Below are 23059 nucleotides of genomic sequence, written 5' to 3'. Positions count from 1 at the left end.
TCTTGAACATATTTCAAAAGCTTAACATTTGGGTTTTGGAAATCAAACAAATGTAAATGACAGCTTGAAAAGGAAGAGACATCTACAAAGAAAAAGAATGAGATGTGGACACACATCCATAAAAGCAATGGTGAGTAAAATAGCGCAATATAAAGCACACATCACATGCTCAACTGCCCGCACAGACTTATGCTTGCAGGATTTATAGAAATTTGCTTTGAACTTCTTTAAACCAATACGCAGATACGAAATGTTAAATTACCATTTAATTACATTGTGTAGGGGTGTGTATGTGGGTGTGTGTGTATGCATGAAAATAAAGCCAGCACGAGACAGGAGGAGGGATAAGATTCTTTCCACCTATGTGTCATTTCCTTTCTCAGTCTTGCTCACTGCATTACCCCCTTTATATGCTAGCACCATAATTCTTGCCTTACAAGACTTTTTATTACTCAGTGTCTTTCTATATAAGCCTACCGTTTATTTATCACTCTGCCACTGCATATCTATGTCTCAGACAAGAAAAGGAACTATCCTCATGCAAAAGAAGGTAGAATAATGGTGTCAAATGGAGATAATTCAGAATACATTGTCAGAAACTAACCATAGTAAAAGGGAACTTGAAGGATGTGACAATACTTGTACACATATAACGTAACCTTTTTATTTGTTTTGCTTTGAAAGAAAAGGTGAGAATTAATTTTAAGAAAAAGTATTCAGCAATTAGACAAGTTGATGGGTATGTTGTAGGGGTGCACTAATTTATCAGCCAGTCAAATTATCAGCGCCAATTTCCTTCATTTTGGGAGATCGGTGATCGGCTGATACTTACCCCCTGATTTCATCTACCTCAGCAAAGGTCTAAAAGTTAATCGCTGTCCTCTTCTGCTCCCCCATGAGCAGAAGACCCATCTGTTGTCAAGCTCAACAACTTTCTTGCTATATATAGCGACATTTCAAACAAAAAACTTGATATTGGCCAAAATCAGAATAGGCATGTTAGACCTTTTAAATATAAGTAATCTGCAATTGGCCAGAAAACTTCAATTGGTGCACCCCTAGTATTTTGTTGGTTAAGGTGACAGATCAGGCCAGCTGGAGGAAACACACTAGGTTTGCAGTGGTTTGCCGACAGAAAGTTAGTCTAACATGGCAAGAGTGATCTTGACTTCAAGTAAAACAGGGGTTAAAAATGAGAGCAGAGAATTAATATTCCTGGGTGTTATGTCATACTAAATAATGGGGGAAAAATGACTCTCAGCCACCATTTGGACAGAGTTTGAACTAAGCCAGATAAGTTTGAACTGACTTTGAACACCATCACATCAGGCTAAAAAGAGCCAGACATTGCATATCTAACGTGCCTGTGTTTCGGAAGACTTTACTTGGCCCTCTTCTACAACAAAGCTGGAAATGTAATAACATTGGTCCACTGAACCAAGAAGTACAAGGAACACAACAGAAAGGATGTAAACTGCTGGAGTAGACATTTTTGCAGATGCTACTGAGCCTGTATTGTTCTGAAAACTCAGTTTGTCCAAAGAAATTCATCAAGTTTTTCCTGTCAATTTAGGCAAAATAAATTTTTGGATCTTCATCAAATTTTGCTCTGCTAGCTGAATTTTTCCACTAAACTTTACAGTTAAGTTTGCTCTACCTTTGTATGCTCTACTTTCAGTTTTTTTCATGAAAGTAGAGCATACTTTCATGTGATTTCAGATAGCAGCAAGATCCTTGGATTTTTTATAACTTTTTTACTCATATATAAGCTCAGATTGATAATATAATAGAATAGTATAATACAATTGTCTGGTGTGTTACATAACTGAGTTAGAAATAAGTGGTATGATTTCCAGTTTGGGTGGTTTTGAGTGAACAATCATGGCAAAACAATACTACACCCTCTATCAGGTCTAGGATTTTACCATATCAATCTGACAGTAAGTGCAGAAAACACACCATAAATTTCACTATGACAATAGTTATTTGATAAAAACGAAGCAAAAAATGTGTAAGTATGTGAAAAACAAAACACATGACACAATAGAGAAAAAGAGCTTATTTTTTCTTAGTGATTATTTTTCTAAATTGGCAAGTGACTTCTTTTCATACATTCCTGTGTGTGTTTCCTACTGTTTCTACTGACAGAGGAAAGCTAATTTGTCAAAGTGGCCATCACTTCCATGCAAAAAAAAATATAACAAGCTTTGTAGAAGTGATACCGTTTTCAGGGCGGTGGCACTAATAAATGAATCACGTGGCATAACTGTTCTAATGTAAATATGAAATTTATAAATATAACAGCAAATTACCATTGTTTGACAGACATCCAAGCTTTTAAGGCCAAAACACTTCCACACAACAGACACTGCTCGATTTTTAGGCTCAAGTTCTTCTTGGTTATCACCCTCAACTGATACATATGCCACAGCTTCTTTTGCTGTACTTTCTTTGTTCAACGTGTCCATGCTCATCACTCTCAACACTAACTTGCCTTGTGCTGCACTACACGAGTGTTTAGCACCAGTATACCATCCACCTCTAATGTCAAGTAGTTCATACATATGCAGAAATCAAATACCAACAAATGATGACAGAAACTACAAGCAAGAACCTGTGAGTATTTAATAAAAGATTAATCATTTCTATTAATAAGATCATTTGGTTTAGTACTAACTAATGACCTATAAAAAAGATTTTTTATAACCTAGGTAATAGACAAGAAGCATGTATTAAGGGGTAAAAGAAAAGAGAGAGAGAGAGAAACACCAGTGACAGAAAGCTTCAGCAGTGGAATTACCGTGTAAGTTTTTCGTGAAAACAAGAAAAATTGACTCAACCGCTAAGACTCCACTACTTAAGATAAGGTATAATATGTAAGATATAATATTCTTATTTGGGTCAGATGTAATGTTGTGGTAAAGTTTTAATCAGAATCTGGAGCCAAGTGGCTAGTACACTGTCACTTCCACGGATTTTTAGGACAGATAATGAATGACAATAGAAACCCACAAGGTTTTAAAGAAAGAAAATCAAGCAGTTAGAATGGCCCAGTTAATCACTTGGCTTTAACCCAACTACAAATCTATGGAAACAAACGAAGATCAGAGTTTATAGATGATGCAACCAGAATCTTTGGTTTTTGAAGTCAGTTTTTGTAGAAGCATGGGGGAAACCGATGTATGTTTTTCCATACAGAAGATGTCTTACTGTTGTAAGAAATTTAACCTGAGTAGATAAAATGATTACTCAGTCTACACGTAAAATCTAGAAGATTTTACACGTCTATTAGATTTTATGTGTACAGCAGTTTGCCATGCGATGTGATCGAAACTGGATCATTTTGTTTTCCCAGGGGCCCCTAAGGGGTTAGTCCTACTTTGCCAACATCCATCAATGGGGATCCAATGTAAAAAGTAGCAACTGAAATAAAAAAGGAGAACAGCAGTGAAAATTTGATTGCCTAGCCCTTAAATCTATATTTACAATGGAAAAGCCAATGCCCTGTAAACGCAGAAACTTCTAAAATTCCAAAGTGCTAACTTCAAATGATTTATTTGGTCTGTGCAGTTGACCACACTATAAAAAAGGTACAAATTGTTCTTTAGAAGCATTTAAATGATACCACATTCATGAGCATTTTATTCTTTCCGTTGTTTTGTTTTTGCAATGTTTGTCCAACTGATTTTCTTAGAAATCTGGGAGTCTAATGCTTTATCTTCATCCTTAGCCAGAACAACATATAGTCTCTTGTCTTTCCCCTGCTGAGTAAAGATGAGGGAAACTGATCCCCGAGGTGGATTTTCCATCTTTAAGGTAGCGTTTGAGTTCCCAAACAAAGGGTAGTGGGGTAGGGTGGCAGAGTAACTCCAAGTAAGTACCGAGACCCAAGTTGTCTTCTATAAACTTCTAAAGTACCCTTGAGCAAGACATGTAATGGCCAACCTGTCTCTGGGGTGCTGTAGTGTTGCGGGGGCAGCAACCTAAAGAGCTGAGGTGAAAAAAAGAAATTTCCCTACTGAGGATCAGAGAACTACAAAAAAGCCTGTGTGCTAAAGTCACCAAAGTTCCACGCCTCACCTCACCACAAAACACTCTAGTGGCAAATTATCTGCCTTGCCCTCCCTCCTCCTTCTGTCTATGTGGCACTCTTCGCTTTTTTCTGCTTTATGCTTCCTCTCTTCTCCTGTCCTATTATGGACATAGCAACAGTGTTGCTGTCAGGGCGACTAAAGATTTGATTCACTATCTGTCCCCGTCTCAGTGTGCGTGTGTGTTAGATAGCAGATAAGAGCCATATATAAACAGCACTTGAAAGCAGAAATGTAAATGTTTAGAAGTCACTGCTGAACACAGACCATATCAAGATACCGGCGAGCAAGTCCGAGAAGAGTAGAGCAAATTAAAGCAGAGTTCACACCGGGAGACGGAGCATGCTGCAGAAAGGACTAGAGTTAGATTCCAGCCATCAATACGGCTTAGTAGAATTTACCATCTCAAAGCTATGCTTCCACAGTCTTATCTGTTGCTGAATGTGCCAATTTTTTGATAAGGATGTAATAGATACCTGTGTGCCTTGGGGTATACATGTTAATTCCTTAATGATAATTTGGTGCTCACAGACGTAGAACAGTACATTTATTTGTGAGTGTGTAAAGTGAAAAACCATGTTTTCAAACACAGGTGATGTTTTTTGATCATTACAATTGATGGAACAGTGAATGGAGACAGTCGATTTTCAGCTTGATCTACTTTACCCTCGACTAGCCAATCTGATACTCAAAAGAACTGCTGTATTGTTTTGTTTTTTAATCAAAGTTAAATGTTTTTTGTTTGCAAAATTGTGTTTGCAAAAATTCCCTTGCTTGTAATTTATCTTTGAGCCTGGATACACTGTAGGCTAATTGTGTACCACCTCAGATTTAGAGTAACTGTTTTTAGCTTGATGCTGTGGGGATAATTGCTGTCTAAAGTTTTCTACACTGCCCCCCTCAATTATTGGCACAAAGCATTAGTCTCTGTCCAATTATCAAGGCATACCAAGATTTTACAGTGTTATAGTTTCATAATACAAAGGGAGTCATTAGATTTTTTTTGGCTGTATGGAGTGTGAAGTAATGAAGCACTGCACCTCCCCCACCTGTTTCTGACCACTGTCATTCACCAGGTTGACTAGTGGTGTTAACTTATAGAATAGATCGATTCCTTACGTATTTAGGACATATTGGCTTACAAAGTTATTCCTACTGCAAGGACCCAGGGTTATTTCACAACCACACATCAAGTCCGTAAACCATCATTTGATATAAGGCTTTTGTTCACATACTTCTCAGGTGTTCCAATAACTGTGAGACAATCCCCATCAGTATTAATGGAATTTAATCAGAATAAGGTATGGAAGAGAACTGGACAGTCAATAAAGAGAATAAGTGATCTTATTCTGCATGTGAATAAAGTCCCACAACATTCCAGAACGCATAATTCACTGATAAAAGACAACTTCATCTAACTGCCTTTCCCCTGAAGATGGAGTTTAGCTTCAAATTGAAACCAACAAGGTTTATGTATTAGATGTGACAAGGTAATTACAAAGGCACATGTGCAAGCAGGTTTTAAAAGATCTTTTGAAGTCAAATATTTCTAAAGGAAGAGGAGATTTTTTTTATTTGGAACTATATTGGCCATGAATTGTGTGCACATGGATATGAACGCTTTCTCGCGAGTGTGTGCTCAGTTGCACAACTGTGTGTATTTTGCATGTGTGAGCATGCAAGTGAGGGAGTGAGTGATTGTTAGCAGAAGCTCGTTAACCTCAGAAGTCATTACCGCAACTCAGAGGTTTATACCAATTAGAAAAAAAATAAACGACAAGCGAAAAACAAAACAGACAAATGAAAAACAAGAGGAGAGGAGAAAGTGATTACTGGAGACAAAATTTAAGTGATTATTTTCGCCACGTTGAAGACAATATTCTGCCCCCAAGACAGATTTAAATGGCGAGAGAACGACAGGAGTGATTGCTGAGAAGAAAGCCATAATTGGAGAAAAATAGGAAGTGATCATCGACGTAAGATATCAAATTACGGCTGGTAATTCCTTACACAAGTAAGGACAAAAAAAAAAGACACAATTGGAAAGTGACAAGAGGAATTAGAGAAATAACTGGGATCAAAATAAAGAAATAAGATAAAAGATAAGAAGATAAAATGAGGAAGGGGAGATGACAGACATCATCACCCCTATATAAATTTTTTTTCTTCTTTTTCAAAATATATTTTTGTTTTTTAGCCTCACTTTGGGCAACCCACATTCTGGCTTGTTCCATTTGTCCCTGACACACACACACACACACACACCCCTACATGTACGCATTCTTATACACACAAACCCCTAAAGGGGCCTTTTTTTCCACATTGGGCCATGTGGTGCAGACAGGCGTACGGAAACAATTCCCTAAAAACACACAGTCTACTCATAGAAAGCTGCAACACAACCTCACACACTCACACACACACCAACAGTTAAACCTGCTGGATGAATTGCTGCCTTGTTCAGTGGTGCACTAATAGCAAGGAACTGCTCTGGAGATTAACACAGACGTACATATCAACATACACATAGGAAAGCCTAACCATTAGGCATTCTAGGCCACATGTGCATTAAAGTTAAGTTATTTTCCTCTGTCCAGAAGTAGGTTTTCAACAAAATAACCAAGAGAAGCTGTGATAAGTCAACTCTACTAGACAGCAGGGAAACATGTCATGGATGTATTCTGCATCAGAGATGTCATTTTTGCCTATTTAGAAAGCTATATCTCACTTCTTTACAGCTGTGCCATCAAGATGTTATCCATCACCAACTGGCTATTATTGACCAAATTCATCTTGTAAAATAGCAAAAATTTGTAGAGCCTCTTAGTTATGTAAAAGGTTCAAAGAAAATTGATCAGAAATGTGAAGACACCTGCTGTCGTCAACAGAAAACAATAATTGGGAATAAATCTGAAGGATTGGTCCATGGATGGTTTTATGGATTGATGCATTTAGTTTCTGAGATGGTGAATTGAGTTTATCTGAACTTACTTAACCCATACTCATCCTGACTACTTGCAGAATAACCACAAAAATCAGACAGTATAAGGTTGAATGTTGATTTTCCCTGAATTGAAAATACATTTTGGCAAACATTTTGCCATTTTTTATATCTGCTGTCTCCTGTCACACACAATATGACTTTGCTCCTATTTTCACCCCAATGTGCAATTTTACATGTCTCTTAAGCATTTGAGCTGAATGTCGGCTTCATTCAGCTCTTAAAAAGTCTGGAGAGTTCCTAAAGTCCTCCTTCACATCAAAATATGAATATATATTCAGGTTTGTATCTCATTCTTTCTGTGTTTTCACTGTTGAGTAATTGCTGTCTTTTCTTTCTGTTTAAAAGAAAGGACACTTCCATTATGTTGTATTTCTGTCTGACAGTAGTTAATTATATTTTACCACCAATCTCTCAATTTGCTTTTCTCCTCCTGCAGAAAATGGCGCAGCGTGTCTTCCAATATTCTCAACAATATGGAACGTTTCATGTTCCATTACAGACAATTGGCCCTGGAAGAAGTCAGGATTCAAATTCAACAGTGTTTGTTATTGCAGTCAAATGGATCCGAGGGAGTCAAAGCAGCTGGAGACAGAAACGTCCGATTTTTTCAGGTCGACTTACTCAGCATTGATTTGCTAAGACCAAACAAGTGGCTTCTGTAAGATATGATGCCACGAGAAAGAGCTGTGGGAGAGCTGACTCATCTTGCTGAAAAGGAAACTTCCTTTCATATGAAAACGGAAGAAACTGCACATATTATTCTCCAGCTTATCAAATACATAAAACTCTGTTTTCCGTAAAAGGTGGTTCCTACTTTATTTTCTTAATTTGTGTGCGATGCAGAAAATGCTTCACACTGTTTCTTTAAAAATTATGAAACCTTACAAAAAAAGATTCATAGAGAAAAATCATATTGTTGAAAGCAGAAGTTTACATACACTGAATAAAAGTACACAAAACTTTTTTTTTTCCCTCATTGTCTGAAGTTAAATGAGATGAAGCATCTCTTGTTTTAGGCAAGGTAGAATTACCACAACATGCCAGAGATGTATTTTTTTATGTCTCCACATTTTAAAGTTTACACACATTTCCTAGGCTTTTAGAAGCTCAACCTTGCACTTTATGACTTGAATCAACATTTTAGGGTTTCCTTCCATAAACTTCCCACAATGGTTTGTTATAACCCCAAAGTCTTAGATGCAAGTCAAGAAACCTTTGGGTTTGAGAGGTTTGAGAGCCACTGGTCTAATTCACATAAGAGAAAACTAGCCTCTGCCTATTCCTTTGCTCTATCAGAGTGCACTTAACTTGTAGATCACTGGACTAAGTATGTGTAGAATATGCACGCTAACTTCAGCAAATACACACAACTTTTTTGACACTTATTTGGCGCAAACCACATTTGTTTTAGTTATGCCAGCATACATATCAAGTAGGGCAATCATCCCCTCTTCGTCGTTATCAAACACAAAAGACTAGTATGACAAACAATAAACTCTGGTTCACAATGTTTGACACCACCCAAACCAGGGAGTACATTTGATACTAACTGATGATATTTTAGTTTGTCATCAATTTTATTACTATCGCAAAACTAATATGATGGTAAAATATTAAGCTTATCTACATCTAAACACAAAGACAAGAAACAGTATGACAGCCGCTTTAACAATTATATCATCAACAGAAAATATTAGGTATGCTCTCCACAAACACTGCACACATTTCAACTAAGAACTGACTAAAGACTTGCCTTTGTAGTTAGTTTTTTTCTGTCAATTCTGAATTTTGTTTTCCCTTCTTTCTTTCTACTGTCACTGCCTTGCTACTGGAAACACAGTCAAACAAGCTCAGTGTGGCATGGCGACTGACTCAGTTGCATTTGGCTTTGGTTAGCACCTGAATGTGAGCAAACTACCAATTGGAACCATCTTATGGCTCCCAACTACTGTCTTTGTCGCTTTGGCAGGTTGTTCTGCTGCCGAGCTGCCTGGCTGCTGTTACTGGTTGTGCTACAGTCCCAGTTGTCTGGAGTGACTCTGGTGCTGCCAGGGCCTGGGTCTTTTCAAATCAACTATATAGGAATTCTAAAACCTATAGTGTACAATTAAAATTCTGATGACAGGTCTTCCATAGCTTTCCTGTATTATAAATATATACAGACAAAGGTTAGCTATACTGATACAGAATACATCTGCAAAGGTACATCATGCAGATAAGTGTTAAACATCAGCAGACTTTAGATTTCAGAAGAAAAAGAAAAGTTTTTCGCCAGTATAAGCAGTCACATTCAAGCTGACTTTGCAGTAGTTTTCTAGCATGCACAACACTGCAAGTGCAGAGTGATTTTTCCTCTCAGACACACTAGGAGCAGCTCACAGCTGTATACATCACCGGCATATGGATTAAATAAATGCAGTCTGTGCAGAGCTTGTTAACACTTGTTCTCTTGGCTACAACACAAGTTTTGGGCAAACCAAACAAAAATAAGAGCACACACCCAAATCTGTGCACACCCAGACAAGAGCGTACATGCAGACAGCATGTGTGCAAACACAGACATGGAGATCACATCCAAGCAATTTTCAAGAAGCGAATGTTAAACTAAGCCAAACATGTACATGTGCATGTACATGTATCCTATGTACTTTAAAGGCTAATTTGTGTCATAAACTTTAATGTGTATTTTCTCCAAAATTGCACAAATGAGGCAAATGATTAAAAAAACCAAACTAGGCTAAGTCCATCACTCTTGTTTTGCCTGTAAGCCATCTGAATCTGAGCAATTATTTTCTTCATAGAGGAAAAATTGAGCAAAGACAGATGCCCTTTTTCTTCAACTTTTAAAAGTCTATAATCTAATAAACATAATTCAATCTTAGTTTTGAGAAGTTGTCCCCAACACTTACAATGCAGCAAACAGAAAAATCAGAAAACTGACTCTACTCTCTACTAGTGTGAAACTTACTTTGCGTTTTTTTTTCTCCAGAAGTTCATCATTTTCACAAGCACTACATAATTAATCAATCAATAATTAACATTAATAATTACTTTGGAGTCTTTAGCAGATGTAGCTAAACACAAATCAGAAACTGATTTATAAAGACACTGTCTTTATAAATCTTTGCCTGCATAATTAATAACCTTTAACTGTAATTAATTAGAACTGTTTGCTGTTTAGTATTTTGGGAAACAGACAGGATTCAAAGTGTTGAATATGGTCACGAATACATGTGCATTTTGTACAAAATGATAAATGGTCACGGCTTTGTCTCACACACAGTGACACACTGACACAAAATATGTGGTTGTGGGAGAACTAGAAGTGATATCCCCAACTGCAAAGCTGTGAAAAGATGAGATCATCCAGCACACAATGAGCTATCCTCTGACATATTTTGTGCAAATAGGTCAACAGGTAGTTGACGTTTGCAAGCTGACACATTTTGTAACTTCGGGCTCCGTTATGAATGTGCTTCACAAACGATGGTATGAAAATTAGAAAGACTGCGGAAAAAAAACAATTGTGGCTCCACTTACTCAGAAGGGCAGAATTTATTTCTAGGCAAATACATCACAGACACAAACTGCTTTGTGAGCAGTGAACATGCTAATGTGTTTGTGTGTAGTACGACTGTCAAACTCCTTTGTGGGAATGACTGAATTATCTCTGTTCAACATTCCGAAGTTATAAGCAAGTCTTAAAGGAACATATCAAAGAGCATTCAATACCACAAGACACACACACACACAAACAAGAGCGCATCAGTGAACATCTGTATATACAGTCCACATCTAAAGGCATGCATATTCACATGCAGAGACATAGTTGGACACACACAATCAAAACCACGTCTAAAAGCATCAAGCAGCTCAAAGCAATCCGCCCTACTGAAAAACATCACCAAGCAAAGCCACCGTACCACATAATGAAAAACATACAAGCACTAACTCCATCATAGGCTCACACATGCTTTCACTCAGGGGCGCAAAACAGGCACCGTGTTTACTCAAACTTTAAACACTAATAATTTATCATGACATTAATTCAGAAAAAGATCTACAAACTGTTAATTCAGACAGTTTTAAAGAAACAGGAGATAAATAATCAAATCATCACATAAATCGATCACCTAACGGATTGTTTTACAAACTAAAAAGTCGCGTAATGCCTCACCAATAGGAAAAATTAAATAGGAGTCAAACTGCATGAAAATTCGTGATAAACATTTCATTGTGTAAATGTTGTCTTTTTCTGCCTGATGCCAATTTCTGGTCTTCCTTTAGGTCTGACCTGTCAACTTATTTAATTTTTTTCATTTCTATTCATATATTCTAAAATCAATAACACTTAAGAGAAAACATTTACTGCCCATTCTTTGATTAAGTTAATGATTCTGAATCCAACAGAAAATGAATGAATTCCCCTTTTATGCCTCAAACTACATTATCACATTATTCATGATGTGATGGATCAAAAATGGTAGGACTTCTTAATTTTAATCCAGTGGAGGAACTGAAAAAGAATTCTGATTTTTTTGGTTTTTGATCTGCTAATCGATCTCTGGTCAATCGACTGGTTCGTCTCTAGTTATTAATTTAAACTGCAAAGTCGGGGAAAAAATGATGAGAGTGTGAGTACAGCAGGAATCCGCTGGTTTGAGACACGAGCTCTCTTAGTTGTCTGCATAAATATTAAAGGGAAATAAACAAACAGGGGAAAAAAAGATCTTCAAGCATTTGACTTATTGATCACCAGTTAGATGCAGTCAAGCAAAGATTGCATCCTGGCTGAGTGATGCATCAATAACAATTATGTTCAAAGAAAAACTGAAAACCAAAACTGTGAATGTAAAACGTGAGCCAATTTCTTTTAGTCTAAAACACCTGAAACATCTGGTCTGACTGTGGGCGTTTTCATTTTGATAGAACCAGTAGACCATTCAACGACTCTTTTAAGGCTGAATCCTATTTTACCACTTGCCCATCATGTTTAGCCCTTAGCCTTAGGTTTCGAAAAAGTGGGGCATCACAGCGCTTTCTGTGAGGTTGAGGAAGGGCAAATAGGAACAGTTCCTACACTGGTAAACAAAGGGGTAGGAACTAAGCTTAAAAATATGCTCTTAAATGTAAATATTATATTAGTGCATTTTTTATAGCACAATATTTTTAATGGCACAAAAGCCACTATGGCATCCATCTCAAAACCCAGGTGGGTTGTGGCTCATACCAAACCTGATGGAGAGTTTCCCTTTCTACTTTTGTCACACGCATGTTTGTATAGTAAACAGGAGATTAGCAAAATGTCTATACACCATTTCTAAAATATATAATTTCAAGTCCAAAAAAGTAAAGTTGTGTTGGTATACGTCCACAAACTCACATAAAATAAAGGTTTACCATGTATTTAGAAATATCAGAATAGTTGTACATGAAATTTGCAGAAGCAGTAGATACTACAATAATTACGTACTCCTCTTCACAGCCACTGCAGCCTTGTGATCACACTTACATAATAACCTCCACTGAATGCACTTGCATTTCCTGTAGTATAACAGCTTGCAGTGCATTCTTGACTGCATGTCACAAAAAGAAAGCAGCAAAATTAACGTAAACAGGGTTTAAAATGTCACCAAATAACACAAAAAGTTACACGATTATTTTACGGGCTTATTATCACCAAACTATGTTATAAGATATGACATAGTTCATCGACATAATTTAATCTATAACATCAAACAGATTTAGTCTACTTCACGCTCATAACCTTTACTTACAGATTTAGCGTTGGCCAAGTAGCTGATAAAGATATTCTCTCTAATTTTCCATTGTGAGGAACTAATGAGCTCTGCTAATGGGGCTTACTGAACTGGAATGCACCAGCATGGACATGATGGAGGAGCAGGTAATGTTTGACTGAGTCAGTTATTCTGACATATGTCAGACATTCTTCAACTATTCATGGACGTGATTTCTACTCATTCAAGCTGTACAGTAACAGTTTTCCCTCATCATGGGCAAATATTACTGAAACCCAGCACACATGGAGCATTTAGATGCAATGCACAGTCACTTCCCCCAACGGTATGAGTATGACAGGTTTGTCATCATGCTTTGCTACTCAGCATAAAAAACGTAGCTGATGTGAACAATCAGCTAAGGTTGCTGAGCAGGAAGCAATGTTGGTCCACAAATCAATAAAGCTCTGAGAGGAAACCCAAGTTTCCTTCATTTTTTATAAATTATCTAAATAGTTGTTTTGTAAAGCTTTAAAAAAATAACTTGTATTTGCCAAATCAAAAATAAAAATTCCAATGGAAAAATGCTTACACAACACAAACACAATCTATATCCCTGTTGCTAATAAATATGTTTATTTTATGAGAGTCTAAACTGATATTTTCATAAGAATATAAGACATAGAAAACTAAAGTTTAGAGAAATATGTTCTTTTAACAGTTTAAACTGAAATAAAATTGTAGCTAGTTTAAAACATAACATATATAAATGCATAGAATTTGACAAACTAGTAACTTTGTATATTTTTTTAAGTTCTGTATTATTTTGTAATTGGGAAACAAAATATCTGAAAGAGTCAGCAGAGTGTGAGATGTTCTGAAATAATTTTGTTTATTGCAGTGGAATATTTTCACACTGAAAAACGTTGCAACTCTGTAGACATATTTCTTTTCCCTTACATTTTCTTTCTTAATATACCTAATGAACTGTACATACAGTATATGGAGTATTTCCAGACTCAGGTTAACATAAATCTGACCAAAATAAATGACATGTTCTCCAGTCTTTCCCAATTTGAAGACCTCCCCAAAAATCAAGAATAATGTGTTACCAACATCAGAAAAATTATTTCTTAATGTTGGATATGCTTTTTCAATAAATAAACATACTTAAATTGATGACAGTGTTTTTCTATATTTTTCAGTTTTGCAACTACAATAAACATTGTTTTGTTTTAGAAATTTTTATCCATCTTTACCAGCAGTGTCAATAAGTATGTAGGTACTTCTGTATCTTCTGGTAAAATAACTCCTTTCGGTTTTAGCTGTGGACTCCTTTTGAGTAATTTTAACGGAGCTGAATTAAACAAATCTTACCTTTGCTGGTCATTAGGTTATCAAAACATCATAGCTGACTCCTGGCTTTGGCATCAGTTTTGTTGAACCAGCTTGATTACACGAGTCTGTCCGGCAGCACAGCACTTCTGCACGGTTCCTCTGTTACTCCAAAACAAAGTAATGGAAAGCAGAAACCAGACGTCGGACCCAAACTGGTATCACTCCATCTCTTTTGGTCCTCAGAGGTCCACAATTGTCAGAGTAAAAATGGTTCAGTTTCTTTGCCTGGTGTTTAAAAAGGTCCTTCACTGGGACAAGCATCAGCTACGTTTGGTCCAGAGCTGCAGCCCCTCTTCTGCTTAACTGCGCGTCATCGCAGTTTTGTTCCTGGTCAGCTCGAGTCTGGGTGACAAATGCTGTCCTGCTTTTAGGTCTTCAGTCAGAGTTGTTGCCTTAGCCTGGAAAAGTATAAAACAAAACTTTTAGAGAAAATTTGACAATTGAAAACAAAGGCTAAGGCCTTTAATTTATTTCATTCTGACATTTATTATAAAGAACACATCTAAGACCTAGAAATGTAATAACTTCAGTTTAGAAAGAATTTTTATTATTTAAATGATAAAATGTGAATTTACTTAAGTGTAGCTGTATAAATGGAAAGGGAATGTTCCAGCAAATTACATGCACAATCAGGTGAAGCACTTTGGAATTAAAACAACATTCAGTATAGAGAGTGGTGCAGAAAAATTGATGGGGGACGAAACAAACAGCCTGCAGCAGCATTCAGTCGCAACAGGATCCAGCGTCTCACTTTCTCTACGACTATTACCAACTCCATTTCAATATTGATTGTTCCATGAGTCTGAACAAGGAGGTCATTAATGAGTAATTTCCTGGGATTTCCATATCAAATTTCCAGTGGCCGTGACCGCTGACAATTACATTTCCTTTATTCTGTAATTCTAGCATTAAAAACACAGACTCTTCGATTCTCGGCTCCCGTCTTTTGTTGCCCCAACCGCAAAAAAAAAATCATCCCACCCTCTCTGTTTGCGCCACTCCCCTCTCTCTCCTCCTCTCAGTCCCACCTCACTCTTTGGCGCCTGCTGGTTTCCATCCACCCAGCTTCTATTGTCAGCCAAATATTTTTTGGACTGTTGGAGATAGCATGTGTAAAGGTGTGCATTGTTCAGTTACCACCACAAATAAAACTGTAAAAGTATATAGACTGAGTGTATGTGTGTGTTTGTGTGCCAATCTTGCCAAAAAATATGTCCTTTGGATTTACATCAGGACTTTGACTAGGACATTCCCAATGAATATACCTGAATATACTTTGAATTAAGCTAATGAATTGTAGCTCTTGCAGTATGGTTAAGATCCCACTGTTAAAAGAACAAGTCTCAGAGCTGCAGACTCAATGATTTCCTTCTAGTATCACCATCCTGCTGAAGGTAAGCATGGTGCTGCCACCGCTGCCTTTCACAGTAGAGGTAGTGTGTTAGGGTGATCTGCATTGTTTTTGCTTTGGCAGTTTAACATCACCTGGCCAAATTACCTACCGTCATTTCTCGTAATTTCAGCTTTTTACTTGCAAACTCTTCCTTCAAGGCCAGATTTTTCTGCTTCTCTAATTAGCAGTCTCCCGTTTAGTAGGATGGCCATTGTCCATCCTACTAAACATAGGAGGATATATAGCAGAGCAGGTTTACAGCTCTGCTATACTATTTTTAAATTTCAATTGTTGGATTGATCAGTGTTCTGTGACATGTACACAATTTGAAATGGTATTTTTTTTAAACCCTGCTATGAACTTATCCACAACTTCCTCCTTGACCAGTCTGTTGTTTTCCTTGGTCTTTGTGATGCTATTTGTTCACTAATGTTCCCATCAATTCACAGAACATCTGCACTTGATTTTATTTATGTGTATCCAAGTAAAGGGACTACATATTCTTTTCCATCCACTTCACAATTACGTGCTACTTTGGTTTGGTCTAGAAAATAAAAGTCCAATACACTGAAATTTGTGGTTGTAAAATGTTTTACTTTTGCATTGCAGTATTCTGGATATCACCGGTGGGTTAGACAAATTTTTAAACATACGCACATCCAGAATTAAAGAGCCCTGTCTATTGTTTGAAGCTTACTATACATCAATTATGCAACACTAGATCTGAAAGAGATGAAAATGAATAGTATTCTCATCCTGCAATCCCCACTCCGAGTTACCTTTGCTCCTTGCCACTTCCACATGTAGCTCTAACTTTGTTTGCACCACAAATAGAAAAAGAACACACTGAAAATGGACTGTTTTTATGTGAAAAAGGGAAATCTGAACATTATGACTCATAACTGAAATTATGAGTCATTTTTATACCCTCCCATCTTAAAACAGTCATAGTTTTAAGAGGAGTAAAAAATTTAAAAAAAAACATGGTTTTGGAATAAATAAAGATTTCTTTAAATGTCCCGCGTCCTCGGATAACCTTTAAGCAATTTAAACAAATCAAACATCAGCTTATAATACAAAATTACAACCACAAAGGATTACATTCTGCCGATTTCTCCAGGCTGTAATATCCTGACTCTGAAGCTACACACGCACACATCCACACACATACATGCTTCCTGTTGTTTCAAGTCTGACCACATAATAGTATTAGCTATTAGAGCTGCGAGAAAGTAAGAATGTTTTTTTTTTTTTTTGGCTGTGAGGGAAAGCAGAGAGCGAGAGAGAAGAAAACAGGCCAGCTACTTACTGATTAGTAGAACAACAGGAAAAGAGAGGAGAGAGAAAGGCTTTCTTTATTGGAAGGAGGGAGCGTAACTAAATATTTTTCCTTGCGGAGTTCTGACTCAATCGAGCTCCTGCTTAGTCATTTGATTTAATCACTGTCATTCGCTGCCTCACTGTGCTTTATTCCACATTGTGTGTTTTCTTTATTTTCTCCACAAAGACTTATCTCGCTTTTTTTTCATCCCCAGCTACTTTAACCTCCCTCCCAGTATAACTCCTACTTCCCTGTCTCAGTTTTCCACTCGAGCCGTCTGTCCTATCAATCCATCAGCGATGCTCCCTGTCATTTTCAAATGCTTCTTCTGTCTGCTTTCCCAACTGTCACTGCGGCTAAGACCCCCCCACCAACCACCATCACCACCTCCGACTCCCCCTTGAAGGACGTGTGTGGTCCAGTCTGACTATAGAACATTACATTGTTCCAGACAGGTTGGACTGCGCCACTAGCCAGCAGACGGAGGCAGGCGGGGGTAGGTGGAGAGCAGGGGTTCCTAGGGAATGTTTGTTTTTCTGTTTCCAATTTGGTCCAGCCCAAGGAACTCCACACTCCGCTCTGTCTCAAACACACCATTCATGACGGCCTGACGTAGATGATTACACACAAACACCCACTCAGCAAGTCTCGGCTAGCTCACAGCACACACACACACACAGATGTGTATATAAGCACATACCCACACATGCTGAGCTACTTTGCTGCCCATGAAATACACATATGTACATATATGAGAACTGAGAACGATACACACATGGCTTAGATTCGTTCTCAGTCGCTTTAACCATGAAACGTAATACGTTTAATTTATCTTTGTTCTCATCTTTTATTGTTTTCTGATTTGTTATTGCTAATGCCATTTCAAATGACATGGTGGTCAAACTAATTATGCTTGTTTTTTTCCTCGTCTTTCCGATCCCAACCTCCACTTTGTACTTGGGAAAATGATCGTTCCTGAAAGGGCTTTTTGATGTGTCTTGCTGAGTTTTTAGATGTTATGTAGACAAAGTTTAAGCTTCATGTTCCACCAATTAAAGCACAGAGGGCACATTGTTTCATACTCAACTATTCCATCTGAAACGGATTACTTTAGTAATTTCCTTGTTTGGATTTGCTTTTATTTTTTTTCTATTTATGGAGTTTATTTGTAAGGAAGAAGCTCGGATCAGCTCTGGCAGCTGGAAAAAGCAGCAGATGTACCATACATGTGTTCATAGCTCAAATGTATTTAAAAAGCAACTTCCTTAATGAGATCTGAGGGATCAAGAAGTCTTGCTAAAGATTAAAAACATTCCATATACACATCAATTTGCCAGCATACAGGTGTAATACTAGCACCTGTTTTTCAGCTAGCGCTCTTCATTTCATCAATTACAATAATTTGCCTGGAGGAGAAGCCATTTCAGACAGAGATGCACAGAGAAATCAACTGTTAAACAATTCAAAGTTGTAACAAACTGACCAGTGACCAGGCAACCTGAAACTCAAAATTCCAATATATTTCTGGCCAATGAATACACCATACCAAAGCAATGACAGATCATACTACCATACTTTCAGTGAGATTGTTTCTAAAGGAAAAAAGAAACCTCAGACATACGGGCCTACAGTCACACAAACACACTGGCTGTCTGCAATTACTAATGCTAAAATACACATTTTTAATATGAGATTATGTAAGCAATTTAATATAAATGCCTTACTCATTGATCTTGTTTAAATTTAATATCAAAACCCTGTTTTACAGTAGTCCTTCCCCCACACACAGTAAAATGGTGCCTCCGCTTTTAATACAATTAACTAAGGGCCAGTCAGGAAAGCTCAGATCAAAATATTTTGAAGGGTTTTATTTATAGTTCTTAAAGAGAAATTGAGAAAGCTTTGCAAACTCAGAAAAAAATTCTGATGGCAAGTGAGTAGGTTAAAATTATTAATTTAAAAAAAAAATAATGATTAGATCATAATGTATCTCAGACTTTGTCTGGAATCTCATTAAAAACACTTGAAACAATTTACCAGACAAATTTTAGAGTGACTCGAGTTTTCTGCGGTTGTAAGAATCACGGAGTAAAACAATACTTTTCTCCTTGTTGTTGCTGAGCACTGCAGGCGAGCTGGCTGATAGGTGGCTACTGTGCTCCCCAAGCTTGTAAGAAAAAGACATTTGGATATTTTGAAAATCTTTTAGATAGCCTACTGCCATTTGGCTACTGGAGCAGGTAGTCCAGCTAATTAACCAGCAAATATCAGATTGTTATAATCCACATGTAGGTTTGATGATAGTACATCATTCTGCACTATAAAAATATTTACTTAAAAACTACTACTAAATTTAGTGGGTGTCTAATACTTTTGTACAAGTCAGAATAGCAGCAATAACCATGATGGTTAATTTTTTGTTTGTCCGATTTAAATAAAAGCGATTACCACACACCTTTAATATAGTCATACGTACTTAATATTGTGAAACTGTTCAAACTCACACAGATCTCATACCATGATAATCTAAAAATGTCCTACGCCTATTTCACAGGGGCTAAAAGCGCCTTGTAAATACTTAAATTCCCTAAATTGCATGTCAATGCATCCTTCAATTTTTTCAACAACAGAACAATTTGGAATAACAGGAGAGAAATGCTTACAAAAATATAAATCTTAAAGGCATATACAAGCACTCTTAAAAAGGAAAGCTATATGAAAATCTCTCCCAATGTCTGCTCATCAAAAAGTTCATTCATATTTATCAAACTAACCAAACTTCTGCTCTGCATCTACCTTGCCATGTATGATGCCAATCTGAATACACAAGTGAAAACTCAATTAAAGCAATTTCCTGTCAGATACATTGATGGAAGAGGAAAACAATGAAGTAATACAGTTTTACCTCTGACAGAAGATGCTAATGGTTCCCAGAGGATGACATGTCAGAAAAATGGACCCCTCTGAGTGTATTTGAAGAGCAGCTGACATTAACTGCTGATGTCCATGTCAAAACCATTTACCACTCACTTTCTTACAAAATGAGCGGAGTAATTCCAATTCCTAGTAGGTTTGTTTCAGCTATGAAATCAAAGTACACCAAAACACCGATAAGGCTACCCAGCCGCCCAAGCATGATGGATATCAGCTGCTTTGATCAGATTAATGAGAGAGATTTATGGGGGTTTCTGCCATGCAATAGCAACATTGATCAAATTATTTGTTTTATTTTAGCGTAAATTCAAGATAGACAGTATAGCTCCTTATGAGTAAAAAACAGGCATGTCAGCAGAAAATAAGGAGCATAACCAGAATTTGAACAAATGTTTTTAAACATAATTCTTTAATCTTCACACTGTGCAAACTGGTTTGCTGATAAGGCGTTCCACCTGGTAAAAATCCACTTGCAGAGATAAACAATGGATCAAAACAGAAACTCCTTTATCATGTTTGTTATGAGAAAAGAAAGCATTGTGTCGGGGCTGCTTTGCTCTTCTATATACGTCTTTCAGCAACCTTGATCAACCAGATCTTTCAGCTGCTTAAGTGAAAGCTGAGGGAGTGGTCTCTATTCACTGCTGCAAGCAACGCCCAGAGCTTTTAAGTGGTGTCCTGACAGTGAGACACGTGCATGTTATGGAGACACTGACTTTTTCCCATAATATGTGTCTTTGGAGTGTCTCAAAGTGCTTTACATGAGTTTGCTTTTTCCTGTGGGCTGCGACTACAGGGATTATTTTAGGAATGCTTTCTTTCAAATACTTGTGAGAACACATATAGTCAAGATATTTTTGCGACTCATCTGAGCAGAATTACTTCACAAAGGCAGAGGTGCCAAGATAAGAGACAATGAAAAACATTCAGCATGTATTTTAATCAAGAATTTAAATAAATTTTATTAATTATATATTTCGCACAGTTGGGTGTCAATGTTACTGACCAAAATGAACAAAAAACAGTTTCACATTTTCCCAAAAAAGAACAAAAAAATCTTGATAACCTCCAGGGCTTTTGGGTAATTACCTTTCCATGGCACTATAAGTTCCTTGGTAATGCAAATCAGTCCATTTGAGTTGATTCAAATTCAGTACTATTGTGTACAACATCAGCAGAATGTATTCTCTGTTTAAAAATATTGCCTTTTAGAAGCATAAAAATATATTGTGACAAACATACAGGTGCAAGACCAATCCTTGTGCAGCCCCATAATCAATTCTGATGTGTGAGCAGGACTGATTTACATGAATATTTGAAAGACAAGTATGACTTCATCCTGAACAACTTTTTTCTATGAAGAAAAATAATTTTAAAAATTTAGTTCCTCATTTACTGTTAAATATTTGCTGCCAGAAAATATTTGTGCAGCAGGGAACAGAATTAAACTTGCTGTCACAATCATCAAAATGAGAAATGAAATTCTTTGAGAATTTGTTCACTGAGACATGTTGCGCACACACGAGCATTAATCGAAGATTTACAGTTTGTGACCTACAAATGGGAGGTTTTGACGCTGCTTGCCAAAAGTTGCTGCTACACTTCAGAAGTCACTGGAAGACAATAACCAACTCATTACGGTTGCTGTGGCTGGTAGAGGGGACAAACTCACCAACCACAGTCAAAAGAGTAGCCACTTTTGCCTTGTGAACAGTGTTAATATCCTGCCCTGATGTACGATAGCAGTAGGGAACCAAGAGCTGCATAAATCAACTCTTGACTGTTGATTCTGACCTTGCGCTACACAGCTAAGGCTCTCATACATCAAAAATAATGGAGAACAAACTCTGCTTCCGTGGTGGTGGTAGGCGTAATGGAAAGAACTAGTAGCTGCATAAATCAACATGTTGATTGTTGACTCTTGCTTTGCTTGTCTTTTCCTCCCCAAAAGAAACGGAAAACGAACTGAGACACACATCAAACCAGCTGCCAGAAATCACTGATGATTTTCAGGACACGTGCACACAACACTGTACGTGTGTGTGTGTGTGTATTTGTCACAGTGTGGTTTGTCAATGTCTGGGTAAGCTCAAACATTACGTCAGTGAATGACGAGCACACACACACACACACACACACACACCCGCACGCCTGCACACAAGTGGACATTCACACATTCAAACAGATTTATACACCAAAACAGGCTCTACACTTACTGACCAACACACAAGTTCCACTCCTTACAGCAAAGACGTTTCCTGCAAGAGCAAGGCCCTATGGGAAAATAGTCTGGACAAACTTCAGATGCACATACACACCTGCAGACACACACAACGGAACATTTCAAACCCACAATGTTGACATTATGCTGCTTTCCAAAGCCGGTCTATCTGCACGCCAGCCAAGGGAAGCACTATCGGGAATCAACATGGAGAAAGTTGTCAGACTTTGTACAAAAACTGGATTTGAATCCAAATTTAAAGCCAAATATGATCATATTTTCAGGGTGACTCACCTTAAGTTTTAACGAAGCATTTTATAGCCTGAAAGCAGAGGGAATCACTGATACCATTCTTCTTTAACATGTATACTTTTAATAAAAGTATGCAGTGCCTTTTACAGTCAGTTTCTCACAGTTCATAAATCAGTTCACAATCATTAATAAATTGAGTTGCTTCTGCTAGTAAATCAGTGACAACATTCAAACTATAATGTAATTCTATCAGAGGTAAACTGATTACAATAATTGTGTTAGTATTATTTCTTGACTCTGGTATCATTTTCTGCATTACATTTACCATAATTTCAAATACTTATTTCTAGCATCATTTATACATTTATCATTTACATTTATTTATGTAAGAGCAAACCCATAAACAAAACATTAATAGCAACAAGAGATAACATTTCACTTTAGTTTAGGAGTAAGAGTGACTAATATTACTAAAACTGCAGTTTGTATGTAATTCTAAGAGAATGAAAAACTTTCTGATTTCCAAAACAGAGGCTGAAAGCTTGCAAGGACAAAACAGAGCAACTTTGTTCTATGCCCTTTAGCCTTTCAGTTACCTGTAAAAAGTCTTGCTCACTCTTGTTCCTTCTTACCATTAATAAACAGCAAATATGTCTTGCCATGACGCAGAAAGCTGTTTAGTTTTAAATGGCTTCTTACACTTCTGT

The 23059-nt window shown here is 37.1% G+C and overlaps 1 protein-coding gene across 4 annotated transcripts in view; it reads right to left on the bottom strand.

Annotated features, from left to right (window-relative positions):
* Positions 1-23059, bottom strand: part of trps1 (trichorhinophalangeal syndrome I) — a 131315-nt gene that overhangs the window by 90265 nt on the left and 17991 nt on the right. For all 4 annotated transcript variants that reach the window (XM_032580776.1, XM_032580775.1, XM_032580778.1 and 1 more), the window contains exon 2: positions 14211-14629. In XM_032580776.1, the coding sequence (XP_032436667.1) occupies positions 14211-14223 (13 nt within the window). In that variant the 5' untranslated portion in view covers positions 14224-14629. The remainder of the gene's footprint in view (positions 1-14210; positions 14630-23059) is intronic.

This window comes from Xiphophorus hellerii, chromosome 13 (assembly GCF_003331165.1).
Source record: "Xiphophorus hellerii strain 12219 chromosome 13, Xiphophorus_hellerii-4.1, whole genome shotgun sequence".
In the NCBI taxonomy this organism is placed as follows: Eukaryota; Metazoa; Chordata; class Actinopteri; order Cyprinodontiformes; family Poeciliidae; genus Xiphophorus; species Xiphophorus hellerii.
Note: the sequence above shows the minus strand (reverse complement) of the source record. Positions and strands in the feature narration are given on the sequence as shown.